General features: G+C 27.4%; 1 protein-coding gene and 1 non-coding gene across 2 annotated transcripts in view; both read left to right on the plus strand.

Annotated features, from left to right (window-relative positions):
• The first annotated feature begins 9,480 nt into the window (after positions 1-9,480).
• On the plus strand, positions 9,481-9,554 carry Trnat-agu. Its single transcript has one exon. It is a non-coding gene; the product is annotated as a tRNA-Thr (tRNA).
• A 342-nt stretch (positions 9,555-9,896) lies between these two features.
• Positions 9,897-15,406, plus strand: part of LOC122861052 (nuclear pore complex protein Nup88) — a 33,953-nt gene continuing 28,443 nt past the window's right edge. The window contains exon 1 of the mRNA XM_044165213.1: positions 9,897-10,201. Within this exon, the coding sequence (XP_044021148.1) occupies positions 9,992-10,201 (210 nt within the window). The 5' untranslated portion in view covers positions 9,897-9,991. The remainder of the gene's footprint in view (positions 10,202-15,406) is intronic.

Consider the following 15,406-nt stretch of genomic DNA (forward strand, 5'->3'; position numbering starts at 1 on the left):
TAAATCAAAAGAAGCACCTTAAATTATTGAATGGCATCAAATTAAAAAAAATATGATATAAAGTCAAGAATCTTCGAGACAGACAATCTTTGCGTATACATTTGATCATCCCTCTTTCTAAATATAAAAATATATAAAAAAAATAAATAAACAAATTCTATCAATTTCATGTTTCGAAAAAAGAAAATGGTATTTTACAAATGAAGGGGAAAAAATAAAAAAAAAGATATATTAATTATGCAAACCTCGATTTTCAACTTTTTACAAATTTAAAAATCCCCTACGGTTCTTTGAACTGTTGATCAAATTGTATATGAAAAACTTGTAAATATTAATAATATATATATAATAAAAAAATAATATTATAACGGGTCCATTTTTTATTCAAAATAGCTATATACAAAATTTATTTTTAAAAATTCAATAAACATATAAATAGTAAATAATAAAATAATTTTCAAACAATTATTATTTTTGTTAAAAATAAAAATCTAGAAAATTTATATCACAATTTAAAAAACAAATTAAAGTAAATAAATTCAAGGGAAAAAAAGAAAAAAAAAAAGCAAAACAATATACTATAGATTTGGAGAATAATACAGCTTACAATAACACTTACACCAGTGAAAATGATTACGGACTAAATCGTCGAGTGCAAAACGACAAATAAAATATATAATAGGTGATAAAAAAAAAAATGAAAAAGAAGAAAAATAATCGGAGAATGGCACAAACGTAGAAAAGCATTTTCAGCGTGTTCTATTTGTTTCGTTCGGTCCAATGTCCACATATACATACCAACAAAAATCCTCACACTGCTTTTATTTAATTTCAATGGCACAATGCTTTGGTGGCATAGGATCAGCGAGTACATTAATGCCTCGACGTCCTCGTACACCCAAAAGAGCGGTAAGGGGATAATTTATAGGAAATGGGTTGTTCGACGCTCTCGAGTAATTTAATTAAAATAAATGTTCTCGCGACCCAGAGAGAAAGACAAAATAGGTAGGTTTTATACACTGTGGGTATATACAGTGGCCAGGGGGTGAAAGGGGGGTTAGAAATGTAAAAGAAGAATAGAGAAAATTCTGGGAGACCACACATACGAATAAAATGCAAATTCAGACCCTTTCAACTATCTGTATAAATATCTATAGGAATGAGAGAAAATATAAGTACTTGCCATTTTCACGTACGTTGTCGTATGAGCATAGATAGTGGTCTTTCAAAAATCATATTATAAAGATAAAAAGACAATCCGTCTTTTAAAAAATAATAGAAAGAAAAATAAAAAACACTTAAATTTTTATCCAGACTTTGTTTAAAAGTTGAACTCATCAAATACTATATACTATACATGCTTTCTTTTTGAAAAAAAAGGTAAAAAGCTAAGAAGAAGAAGAATGAAATGAAAATAAATAAAAAAAATAAAATAAAGATGAGGAGGGTGCGATAATACGACTTCCGGCAGTAGCATTAATACTCGCGCGAGTCAACTGAAATATCAGTCGTAAATAATAAAAGTTAGTGGTTTGTTCTTTTGGTGATTGTGATAGTGATGGTGTTGGTGCAATGGAACTTTAAACCGGAAGATAGGTGTCACGACAACGGCAAAAAGAGAGTAAGGCAGTGTATATATATGTACATGAAGAGAGGAGATGATGGGTTGAGGGGATTTGAAAAACCAGGAAAAAAAAATAAAAAAAAAAAACAAGCAAAATGAGAGTGTACAAGTATGGACTGACGACGGAAGGTGAAAAGAGGAGAGAATACGGGAAAAGTGTAGACAAAGACGTGCCATTGTCAACCGGTGTGCCATCGGAACGAGCATCCGCCGCGGGAAACTTTGAATCATTTTTATTGCATAGAGTTATCTTTGTTAGCAACGAAACGAACGTCTAAACGCGAACTCTTTTACCTCAAACCAACTTCCTTCTACCTATTTTAACGTCCAGTCAAATCATACAATTTTCTCTCCCTCTTTCTCTCTCACTTTTTTGGCACACTCCAAAGCGTCAGACATAGCTCATTCTCTTCACTATATATATATACGACATCCACTCATCCTATATATAGGATGATAGTCCAACTCAACTCGTGATAGATAATACGCAAGAGTGTGAGTCAACCAACACCGTTTACACCCCTTTGGTTGCCCAAATGGAATAACTTCTTTAATTTGTAAATTTACCGTTGTCCGGGTAAATCTTTTTCTCTGGTTATCGTGAAAATTCATCCCTAAAAATTCAACCGAGTATACAACTCGGCTATATATATGTATAATATGAGACTGAAAAAGGTAGAGATGTTCAAAATTTATCGGCTCAGGATGCAAGAACATTTTTCTTTTATTTTATTTATTTATATATTATTTTTTTTTCTCTATTTATTCTACTGATAAATTCTTGAATTTTTTTAAATATAGTCTGCATGTGTCCTGCATTTGTTGTTGGTTTTATTGTTCATAAAAAGTCTTATCTAAAATTAAAAATATGCCCCCAACAAATGAAATCTGATGGTCTGCAATGCTGAATTGAAAATTCTTTGGAATTTCATTTTTTTTTTTTAAACTAAATAGAGCCCGAGTGATAATATCACTTAATGAGCTAAGTCCGGTATTGTTGATAATTAAAAAATAATTCCACGCTTGTCATATTTTTATTTTTTTTTTTTACATATTTTCAATGACTTTATCTACTATCCATGTATAAAAGTAAATTGTTTTTTTTTTTTCTTTTCTTTTTATTTTCCTATATAATAACTGAGACACACAAGTTGTTTCTTTGAAAAAGAAAAAAAAAATATGTTGATATTAATCTACCAAGTGTAAAAATTAAAAGAAAAAAAAAAACAATGTTAAAATTTAATTTGAAAATTCTTTGGTAGAGTTAATAAAGTGTAAAATAAAGCTGAGATATATATAATAATATGAGAAATGAAAATAGTCTACGTGCTTGTATTTTGTTAAGAATGAAATCTAGACTTGGTAAAATACGAAATGCGACCACAAAACAATGGACCAATGTTCTTGGGTTTCTTGGGTATATCTAACGATAATTTTCTACTAATCACCTCATCTAGATCTTGCTTGGTTGTAACACTAAATTTGTATATTTATATACGCCCAAAAAGACTATTTCTTAGAACAATAATTTTCATTAAAATGAGAACAAGATAAGTGATAAGAAAGTCGTATTATTCTCACAAAATTTCAAGTAAAACATATTCCCATAAAAAATTAAACAAATCAAACCTCATAATAATAATAATAGCATTTTATATAATTAATATTTGCATCTTGAGCAACAATGCAATTAAAAAGTTAAAAACCATTAATTATTATATTATTTAAAGCAACATAATTATTCAGCATGTATAATTGGATATCGTTAAATATATAGAAAAAAAAAAAACAACCAAAGACCACCCCAATTGTCCTCATTGTCTTGTTATTAATGTTTAAGTATATATGTGTACTAAAATATCAAAACAAGAAGACGACGGAACAAGGAGAATGTATATTTCAAGGGTCTTGAAGCTCAACTTTCAAGTATTATCATGGTAATTTGTTAGAAACAAACATTATATTATTTTACTGTTTGTGGATAAGAAATATATACAAGACGATGAAATTTGTGAAAATTTGTATGGTCTAAGCATGATAAAATTGAGTCTTTAGTTTTCTATATATATCTATATACATATAACCGCTAAATTTGAAAAGGATTTTGAGGATTTGGTGAACCCAAGTTTAAGGCGTTTGATTCAGTGTGTTTTGGACATTGTCCATTGTTTTGAAATTATTTATTGGTCTTGGTATAGTGGCCAAGAAGCAAGCCAAGATGTCTCATTCCTTCAAGGTGGAATATAATTATTATTTATATTGTCTAATGTATGTTCCATACCCCATGGTGCTATATTATTATAAGATTATATTTCACCACCACCACCACCACCATCACTAAGAAAAAAAAAAACTAAAATATCCATTCAATCATTCTTCATGCAAATCCTTAATTTACTTTTTCGTGGATTTTTTATTTTCCTTTTTTTTTCATCTTTATTTATATTCCTCATTTTCTTTTTATTACTGTATTTTTTTTTTTTTTTTTTTTTTCAACGAATATATAAATTGCGAGATATTAAATTGACGTTTGATTATTTTCATTATTTTTATGGTAATATAAAATGGTAGAAAAAGAGAAAAAAAAAATGTCATAAAGTTTGTTATAAGAAATTGCTAAGCTGCCCCTTGGCACTTTGGATCGCAAAGTATTTTACAGTCACCCATTTTTACCACCCATTTAGCCTACCCATGGAGATAATGCGCAATCATTTTAGAATGAAAATTAAAATCAGATGATGAATCCTAACGATGCCGTTTATTATTTTAATTTTCACAGACGCACAAGCAACTTGAGCAATATTGTAGGAATTCAACGAGACCAACGTTTTGACTCATTTATGAATTTATTTATTTATTTTTTTCTTTACTAAATAGTGGTTTGAGACACTAAATTACCTTTCTATTAGCTCTGTAATTACAAAATGCTCCCAGTAATTTTCATTTGTTGCAAGAAAAATAATAAGAATAAATAATTATAATTAAAAATATAAATACAATTATTGCTACATTTTTTTAGTTAAAACTTTATTTATAATTTTCCAAAAAAATTTAAAATCATTACTTCAAATAATTGCTGTAAATGAAAATGAAAAAAAAAAAAAAATTATTATTATAAAAACAACTTTATTTTCTGCATCAAAAAAAATAAATAAATAAATAAAGCAAAAAATGGATAGTATAAGAGGTTTCAACCCAGTCCACGAGTTGATTTCGATTGAATAATTTATGTTTCATTACGGTACATGGGGGATCGTGTTCTGTACTGGGCTTATAAGCATATACATTTAGAAAGGCCATGAGTACACAAGCCAAAAAGAATAAAGAGCACGAAAGCACAAGAAAATAATATAAAAAAAAAAAATTGAGGTATATATAGAGAGTAGTAAATCTGGCCAGAGGCTGGCTTTTCACTCGTCGTTGCTTATTTCCTATATGCATTCAACAAGACTCAAGCTCTGAAAAGAATTTTGTATCGAGGGTATTGAGGGTTTCGATACTGCATGTGAAAGCTCTCCTCTCTAAAACTTCAACAATATTTTTTTATTTTTATTTTTTTCATTTTATTTCTATCCATTTGTCTAAGTTGAAGGTATACATATTTAAATATAAAAAGTTGGCCTGAATTTTGTAATACAAAAGTCACAAGTTGTCACTACAAAATGAAAAAAAAATTTAACAGCTTTCACAGCTCTTTGGTTTTACAGAGTTTAGATGAATATTGAGGAAAGGTGGTCAGGGAGTATTTTTTATAGCACGATAAAAATAAAATATAAAAAAAAAAAAAAATAAAGGCCGGAAAATATATAACCCTTTGAACGCACGTATAGATTCTTATGCAAATTTTATTGATATATCCGATCTTGGTCAAGTGATAGCGCACGAAACATGCACGTTGTGACGTTGTATAATCAACTGATCCCTGTGTAATCGATAAAAATTTTAATTAATGTTTTTGTTGTTATTTTTATATTTTATTTTTAATTTTTCATCAAGCTTTTAAGCACATTATCAATCCTGTACTATTTTACAATTTTTTTTTACAAGAAAAATAACGAAAAGCCTAATCTAAAGCGTTTTAAATGCGTACAGTCGATAATTGAAGGGTAAAAAGCTTTAAAAAAAGAAAACAAATAAAATAATAATAATAATTTAATACTCACTTGACATATTGCATGTGACTGTAGTGTATTTTTTTTTTTAATATATTTATTTTTCATGTAAGATATAATTGTATGATAAATAAAATTTAAAATTATATTACAACAATTATATATCAAATTTTTAAAATAATTGCAACACTGATGTGTAGAAATTATTTTACCGAGAATATATACCTGTTGGTTAGGAAGAGAAAAAAAAAAATAAAAAGTAAAAAAATATAGAAAGATGAGCCATGTTGTAACCGAGGCCCGAGTGACTCTCTCCTCTCTCACCCTTTTGACTCTTGTCTGCCGAGAGAAAGATGAGACCTGGGTGGTGGTATGTGGCTCAGTGCGCTTGTAATATATGTATAATATTTTTAATTGTTGACGTTAAAATGTTATTCCCAGGGCGTTTGCATTTTTTTTTTTTTTTTTAACTCTATCATATGTTGTATACATATGTACTGGTAATTTTTTTTTTTTTTAAATTTTTGTATATATTTAAAACAGAAAGAATACTGCGTAACATCACTGGACACAATTCATATGTGTACTTTGTAAAATATTTTAGACTCTCATTAGTTTTCTTCTGCTTGAAATAAATATATATATTTTTTTTTTTACATATTTAATATCAAAGTGATGAAAATAATTAAAATACAATATTTTTTAATGGACAATTTTACCGAATATTGAAGATCTAATTTCACGTCAATAAATTTAGTTTGTTTTTTAATGATTTAATTATTTTTTATACTCATTTTTCGTTTTTTGTTATTAAATATTTCATAGTTTAATAATGATAAAAGAATAACGTGTTATTTCCAGTATATTAATTTGATCAAGATGATGATGATTCAATGAAATTACAAATAAATAAAAATAAATAAAAAATTAATAAAACGATAATGTGATACAGCGTAGAAGACAATAAAATGTGCTTGCGTGTGAAGCCAGGTGATAATAAACAGGATGATAGCTGATATAGACTTGATATTCAAAAGCGTGAAACTAATCCAGTTAATTCAATTGAGTGAATGGTAACATCAACGTGATAATAAATAAAATTTTAAAGCTATCATGAATAACAATAATCTAAGAATAATAAAAATTTGTTTTTTTTTTTTATTTAATTATTTTTACAGTCTGCAAATTCTTTACAGCTATCATTATAAAGTGAATAAATATACATATTATAAATTGCATTTTTATATTTTCAATAAATCGTGTATATAAAAATTTAAAAAATAATTATTTATACAACGTATATTTCAATAATAATATATTTATAAAAATACCGGAAATATAAAATTTTTTTTATCTACTTTTAAAAATCAAAAACCCATATGTTAATATATTTTTCATTTCATTTTCACCCTAATTAAAAAAAAAAAACTAATAAAATATAAAAAACAATTAATTATAATTTAATTTAATTACTCGACAACATTTGTGGAGGAAAAAAAAATAATAAATAAAAATAAGAAATTAAAAAAGAGCCTAGTTTTGTTGATTCTTCGTGATTTATTGATGCGATGATTATAATGATACCAGTACAATGTCATACAACCCCTATAAGACCTTGAAAAAAATACAATACAAAAAAAAAAAAATTGAGTTATAAAAACAAACATAATATTGTTTTTAATTCCCTGAAATCTTTTTTTTTTTACTATATTTTATTTGAAATAACAAAATATCGTGACGAAGATCAAAAAGGTCGTATAAAGCTCATTCAAGCCATTCAGCTAATTTGTATTTTAAAAAAAAAATATCAACTGATTGTTTTTTCTTTAAAAAAAAAAAAAAAATACAATTTAATAAATGGATAATTAATTTAAATTGATAATCAAAAGTTAATTTTTTTTCTTTCAACTTGATAATAGATAGATAAAATTTATTTACAAATAAAAAAACATGCGTATAAAATGTTTTATAATTGAAAAGAAAGATTGGCCAATTTTGAGGTGGCATACATCTGGTGTATCAAGTATTTCTAGAGCCTGCACAAGTCATTTATAAAAGGCCATTCAACCTTGAAAAGGATAGCTCTTGTATATAAAAGCTCTATGTTGTTATATGGATCGACGAAATTTAGCGAGTAAGACGAATTGACGACAGTGCATGCCAACCAAAATCCGACATGTTCCATACATCAGATGACTTTATTGATGAGATTTATAAATTTAAAAAATCTATCAGTTTACAAAAAATATCTTGAAGAAAAATTATTAATTATTACTGGCTGTGTGCAAACAATATTGCAATAAAAATTATTGGTATATAATACAAGTGATAACGTCCAAGAAAATTTGTTGATAATTAATAGCAAATATATATAAGATGTTATGTGTGAATGAATAAGTGGAGGGTTGTTTGAAGAAAGAGACTATTTCAAGATGAAATAGCAAAGCAAAGGTTGTGTGTGCTGGTTGTTATCCCACGAGAATATTCTTGGTTGAATTAACAGGAACCCCTGATCTTAACTTTATCTCTCTCTTCTTGCTTTCTCATTTTATGCTATCACACTAATAATAAACCCAATTCCCAATGCTGCAATAAGTTACACCCTTTCAACACCACAATGACTTATGACTTGTATCTATATAAGAAAGACGCACCTGATGTTATTTTTAAGCTTCACGTTATTTTCATTTTTTATTTTAAAATCTTGCAAGATCTTGATCAAGCAATTGTATGATTTTCAACCCCATTTAAAAAACATAAAATGTCATTAAGATATTTTTTTTTATTTTTAAATTAATTATTATCAACACAACTGCTGTAAATTATCTTACGTTGTTGTTGTTGTTTTTTATTTTTTATTTTTTTTTGATGTTTGAATATTGCAAAACATTTTGATGTAATAGTTACTCTGCATCGTGTAGATTAGGAAGAAAATGATGGGGGGGTTTACTGGTTGGTAAACAGCAACCAATAAATTAACAATGTAACATTACAGTATGTGTCTCTTAGCTGTAATTAAACGCACAAAATTTAAGCCCTCAGGGACGATCGTTAATGTCGAAATTCCTTAACTTATATATACTTTAAACGAACAACAACTTAAAGTTCAACTTTAAATCCATATGATACACATTTGTTGTTAATTTATTATCATTTTATATTAAATCATCTTGAAATATTAATATTATTTTTTTTACTTTTCTTTTTTAATAACAATTTGCACTATATTTGATTTGATTTTTCATTTTCATTAGTCATTGGCATTTAGTATTTGAATTTTACTTGGCTTGTGTCCAACATAAATTGCTTCCGTGTGCGAACAAACTTTGATAATATATATTCAATTTTAATTAATTATTTAGTTTAATCTGTATAAATTGAACTTTGTAAATTAATGAATTCTATTTTAAATTATATATACGTTTTGTAGTCATTAGTATATTTTTTAATTAAAAATTTCAATCGTTTTATCTTTAAGAATTGTAATCATATGGTAATTATAACAAAAATATAATTATAAAAAATATTAATGACTTTAGAAATACAAAATTACCAAAACAAGATTTCTCTTATAACTCAACTCCAAAATTATACAACAAAATTTTTTTTCAACTGTTAAAATAATTCCATGAAATTTCCAATATAAATTTTAAATATACAATAATTTATTGATGGGTTTTTGGTATTTATATCAACAAAAAAAATGCCCTGGCTTAAATTGAGCTTACTCATTCATGGGGCATCGGCACTGTGGCTTAGTTGGTTAAAGCGCCTGTCTAGTAAACAGGAGATCGGGAGTTCGAATCTCCCCAGGGCCTCATTCCTTGTACAGAATGTTTATTTTTTTTTTATATCAATTTTCAATATATAAATATTTAAAAAAAACTATTTACAATAACATTATAATTTTTTTTTCTTGAAAAATAATTTTTTTTTTATCAAGTTTTAAATTATTCTTATTTTACTTTTTTTTTAAAATTATTTATTCGAATAACCAACAATTTCATTTCTAAATAAACAAAGTGAAATATTTATTACTCAAAATAAAAACCATTTTAAAATAATATTTTTTAGTTAGTATGTGTGTGTATATATGAAACCGGTAAAATGCGACACCGTAAAGTGGCGCCTCCTCACTAATCAGCTGTTCCAGTAAAATTGTTGTGTGTGAGAGCAAGTGAGCCAAGTGACTGCTTGTGTGTTGACTGTTGTTGCTTCATTACATATAAACAATAAATAAAAACAAGTGTTAAAAATGTTGTCTTGTACTGATCCACTTCGTCTCAATGACAATAAATTATTTAAAAAACTTAAAAATGCATTACCAAACAGTGTTAAAGATACTCAAAATATTCTGGAAATACGTGAAGACATTTTGTATGTTTGGAATCCCAAAAAATACTGCATATTTACATTGAATCTTGGAGCTGTCAGAAGTAATCCCAGTGGAGCTGTTCCATTTCAAGTAAGTTTAAAAAATTAATTATTAATTTTTGCTATTATTTTATTTTATCATTTAGTTAAAAAAAATAATGTACATGACATTCCCGCGTTGTCGATCGAGCTTTACCTAACCTTACCTCAGTGCTTGTCAATACCATTGCTGTTGATTTTTTTTTTTTTTTTAATTCGCCACAAGCATGCGCAGATACTAAACAATATTTAAGCGCAATTATTTTAAAATGATAATTAATATCAAATGATGATAAATTATAAATTTTTAATTTTCTTCAAGACTTGGTCTAATTTTATTTCAAAACATTAAATTATCTTGTTATTAGCTCTATAATTACAAGATGCTTTTTGTAATTTCTTCATTATTTTAAAGCAGTGCAAAATACATTAAATATTAACAATAGCAAGTTTCACTTTGCCTGCAACATGAGCAAATGAAATATTTTATTTCCATTTTTTTAAAAACTTTCATAGGATGCACATATAAATGAATATCTTCCGTCTCGTGACTTGTAAAATATATATATAAAAAAAAGGGTTCCACTTACAGCCACGACGTTAATTAGGATAGGTGAAGGGTATTATTTTTATCCGCAGACTCGTGTATAATTAAAATCTCGAGTAGGTAAATATATCCGAGTGTGCATACACTTTTTATTTATTTATATTATTCTATTATTTTATTACACATTTATATTATCCAAGACCACTAGTTGGTTAATATTATTATCCTTGTTTTATTTTTTTTAATTTTATTTCTTTGCATGGATATCCATAAGTAAAGTAGTAAATATATTCCCAGTGTAGTCCAGAAACTGGCATCGTGTGTTCTGCATTTCTTGATGATCCTTATAAAAAATTAGTTGGGCCCACAGTTATTTTATTCAACTTAATTTGAATTTTATAATTACTCTGGTTTTTTGTTATCATATATTTACAAAAATAAAATCATAAAACCACTTAAATAAAATAATATTATACACACAAAAAAAACACTTGTATAAAGTACATTACTGAATTAAGGTTTAGTAATTTTTTTTTTTTTCTTTTTCACATTTATGTTATTACAATGACAAGATGAGACTCGTAACCCTATCTTTATCCACGAAAGAATCATTTTATATACTGTACATTTTTGATGGAAAATAAAAAGCAGTATTTTAAAAAAAAAAATCGCAGATGGTAAACGAAGAACTAGTATATTTTTTTAAAACTTTATATATCTTAATAATGTTAATTAACGAATTTTCTTTTTTTTTTTTTTCTCTTTATCATTGTCTTTCTTTATCCAGAACAATTTTTTTTATTTCTCAATTTTCAACCTACTCAATTTTATTCGCTACTTTTCAATTAAATTCAACGAAAATTTAACATCTCTATCAAGATTTAAAAGCAAGGGTCTCTCTTGTCATGTATATATATATTTTCAAAGTTTTTAAGGGTGTCGTAATTACCGTGTATTTTTCATGGTTAAAACTAAGCTCATACTCTCTTTTTTATTTCGATGCTGATTGATACTTTGCATTCACATCTCGATGTCATTTTTTTTTTTTTCGTCCCCTGTCTTCTCAGTAACTGAGATATAAGCTGTCGTCGTTCTCGCGGCACTGCCGGGGGATGAGGTGCTGAAGAAAAAGTGTATGAAAAAAAAAAAAAAAAAAAGACATGCTCGATGAGTTTAAAACGAGTGGGGTGAGAGATAAAAATAAAATGAAAAAAAAAAAAAAAAGAACCCCTTATAAACTCTAGCCCCATTTCACTCAAGGTTCATCTTTAATTTCTGCCAGTTTTTTTTTCATTCATTTTTATTCAACACTCTTTTAAGATTCAACATCTTCTGCATCCTTGTGAATCTTACTTACACCTTGTAATATCGGTCTTTCTTTATTTCCAAGCTTCATGTACCAATCATATATATATATACTGTGAGTCCAGTGAGTCGTATACTTCAACTTGGAATACTGCTGGCTCATTTCTTCAGTTGTCTTACGGCGATTAACCAGTGCCAAGGTACGGAAGCACCCAGGCTATGACTAACCCCCTTGGATGAAAATTTCTCCCCTTTTTTTTTCTTTCTTTCTATCTCATCCACCTCTTGAGAATAAAAATAAAACTCTTTTCTTATCCTTGGTCCTTGTCTCTTGATATCCTTAGGTTTTTTCTTTATTCAAGATTTTTTTTTTAAGCACCATTAGAAACAGGAATTGCCACTTCACTTGACTACTGTGGCAATGTATACATTGCTATTCTTGTAGGCCATGTCTTACCAAAAATAAATCACTGTTTTAACATTTTTAAAAAAATAAAAAAATTATTATTTTATCTATTATAATATTAACTGAAAAAAAATTTTTTAAATATATTATATCAAGTCACTTTCTTTATATAACAAGTTTTAAATGTAAAAAAAATTAATTCACATAACTTTATCTAAATTTAAAATTCATGTAATTTGTTAAAATATTATTTTCATTTGACTTTTTTTTTTTTTTGAAACATTTTTATTCTTATTTTTTATGGAAAATCAGATAAACCTTTATTTTCTTGAATGCAGAAAAATACGTGAAAAAATAAAAAATAAAAGAGAATTATATCAAAGTTATTTAAAAAAATAAAATAACAACGAAAAACGGTTCTTTTGCAATTAGACTTTTTAATTTTTATTAGCAGTACGCCACGGAATTCGCCTAAGCGTATGCATAATGCTATGAATATTTTTGTCGTAACTCTGCCAACTTGTCTCCTAAGGAATTAACCCTTAAATTAGCAGTTAGCTTCCAGTCTGAGACGTGGTAGAGTCGTTGCGTCTCGGTAAATTAGAAGCACTTTTGTAGCTTTGCCTTTTTTCTTTTCAAGTTGTCCACCACCACCATCTCTTTTGTTTTCTTTATTCTATTTATATGAAAATAAAAAATAACAAAATTACCCTCACACCCTGACTGTATTTTTCAGGTCAGTTATAAAATTGTCTTCCCCAAGAATCAAAAACTTTTCTTACCAATTTGACAGACCTTCATCAGCTTGAGCTCCAGCAAAATAACAACTACATCTTTTTCCTCTCTATTAATTATTTGTTATATTTTTTATTTATTTATTTTATGTCACAATCAATTATCTAAAACTTGAACTGACAAACTTATCTTGATGATATTTTACATTTTGCATTTTATTAAAGTTATTTTAAAATTTATCATGAAAATATCGAAAATTTCTGTTGATAATGCAGAAACGGCATGCAAGAGACTTCAATGCCGCCAACGAAATAAATGCCCGGATATTATTTTGTTAATTTTTTTCAATGCCATTTCTTAACAAAAACTAATTAATAAAATATATATATTTTTTTTTTAAATTAAAATTATGTTAAAGATTTTTAAAATATCATTAGAGTTGATGGTTTATTCAATTTTGTTCAATAAATATAAATTCTTGCAAAAACTTATTAGATTTGTGATTGCTCAGCTTTTACCTTCTGGGCCTCGATTTATTTAAGCTGGTTACCTAAGTACGCATACTAAATATGATAATATTGCAACGAAAAGTAAAATGAAAAATAAAAAAATACGTCAGTGGCATTTAGCTACCCTAATTTGAAAATCGTGACTCGTTTGTGAACGCAACTTTAAACATATTTTAAAATGTACCCTCACTATTTTTAAGCACCCCTTTTTTTTCTCAACAATGCACACACACACACACACACTTTGTTTTTCGTGTCGTCTTTTAAACGGTAAATTGCTACATGGTATAAATACAACGCACTGGACGACGACATTCGCGAGACGTGACGTGCCAAAAAGAAAAAAAAAAGAAAATATACATCGTCTCAAAATTGTTAACATTAGGCATTCTTTTATTTAATTTACTTTATTCTTATTCTCTACCTTAAATTAAAAAATTTCGAAATAGTATAACCAAAGTACCTGGACAAAAATTTTTAATTAAATAAAAATCTTGTATAAATTTTATTTTTTATTATAGTCAATGGCTTTGAAATGTCAGCCATAAAATTCACTACAAGAAAAAAACAAAGTAATAATAATAATAATTAATTAATTAGTTTTTAAAAATTCTAGAAAAAATAATAATAATTCAAATAATAATAGTGGTTTTATAAAATTTAATTAAAATTATGAAATTCATCTGCGTTGACCAGAATGCATTCTCAATTCTTCGAGACGTGTAACTGGACAATTGTGCAAAAAAGTAGAAGGGTTGCTGAGATATTCAAAGCTCGCGACTAAGCAATTTAGTGTATATGTGTATGTGTATATTTTCATGAATATACATTATTCAATCTTATACAGAGTCAGTAAAAATACAAATGCACACACATGTGAATTGTATATGCTGTACCCCAGGAACATTACAAGTGAGAGAAAATAATCAAAAAAAAAAAATACATATAGCTATTGCAATGATGATGCCGGTCGTTGAAAAAGGAGTGTGGAGGTCGGACGGACCGGCGCGATGGACTTGGTGGGTGGTACTTGTTCGAATACAGCGCAAGGTGCCACAATATTTACTATTTTACATGGCCAACCCTATCCCCCAATGTCTACTTCAGGTATATTAGCCATCGTGAGACAGTTGTCCCCCCAACTCGAGCTAATTCATCCCCTGAAAAAAAAATTTGTCATCAGATAAATGGCCAACAAATTCAGCTTTGTAGTTTTAATTGAAATTTATAATATTAATCACTAATCAAATAATCAATCAATCAATCAATCGATAATTAATATTAGCTAAAAAATTTTGTTCTATCAAATATTTTTTTTTGAATCAATTAAAAAAGAAAAAAGAAATTATCTATGGTACATATTTTTGTTTTTTTTTTTTTTTTTGTTTTTTGCGTCATTGTTGGTTGTACCAAAAGGGGGTGGCTGATGCTCGTAATGATTTTGTTTCAAGGGCGTGTTTAATTATGAATCCACATCCATTCGAAGCTCCACCTACCCCCCAAAGCAAACCACCACCAGGATGGGGTAGTGGCATCGTTCGGAGGCGCGGTCTTACTTTTCTAGGTGTATATAGGTGCAGTATTTATATGATTACCATGAATACTTAGGCCAAAAATATATATATCATATTTACGTCTGTAATTGCACTGATGTATTGTATTGTTCTTGTCTCTTGATTCAAATTGTTATTATTTTTTTTCAACTATTTTATATGCAAGCTTGGTGATGACTGTAAATACTTGTAGTATGAAAAA

Source organism: Aphidius gifuensis, linkage group LG1 (assembly GCF_014905175.1).
Source record: "Aphidius gifuensis isolate YNYX2018 linkage group LG1, ASM1490517v1, whole genome shotgun sequence".
Taxonomy (NCBI): Eukaryota; Metazoa; Arthropoda; class Insecta; order Hymenoptera; family Braconidae; genus Aphidius; species Aphidius gifuensis.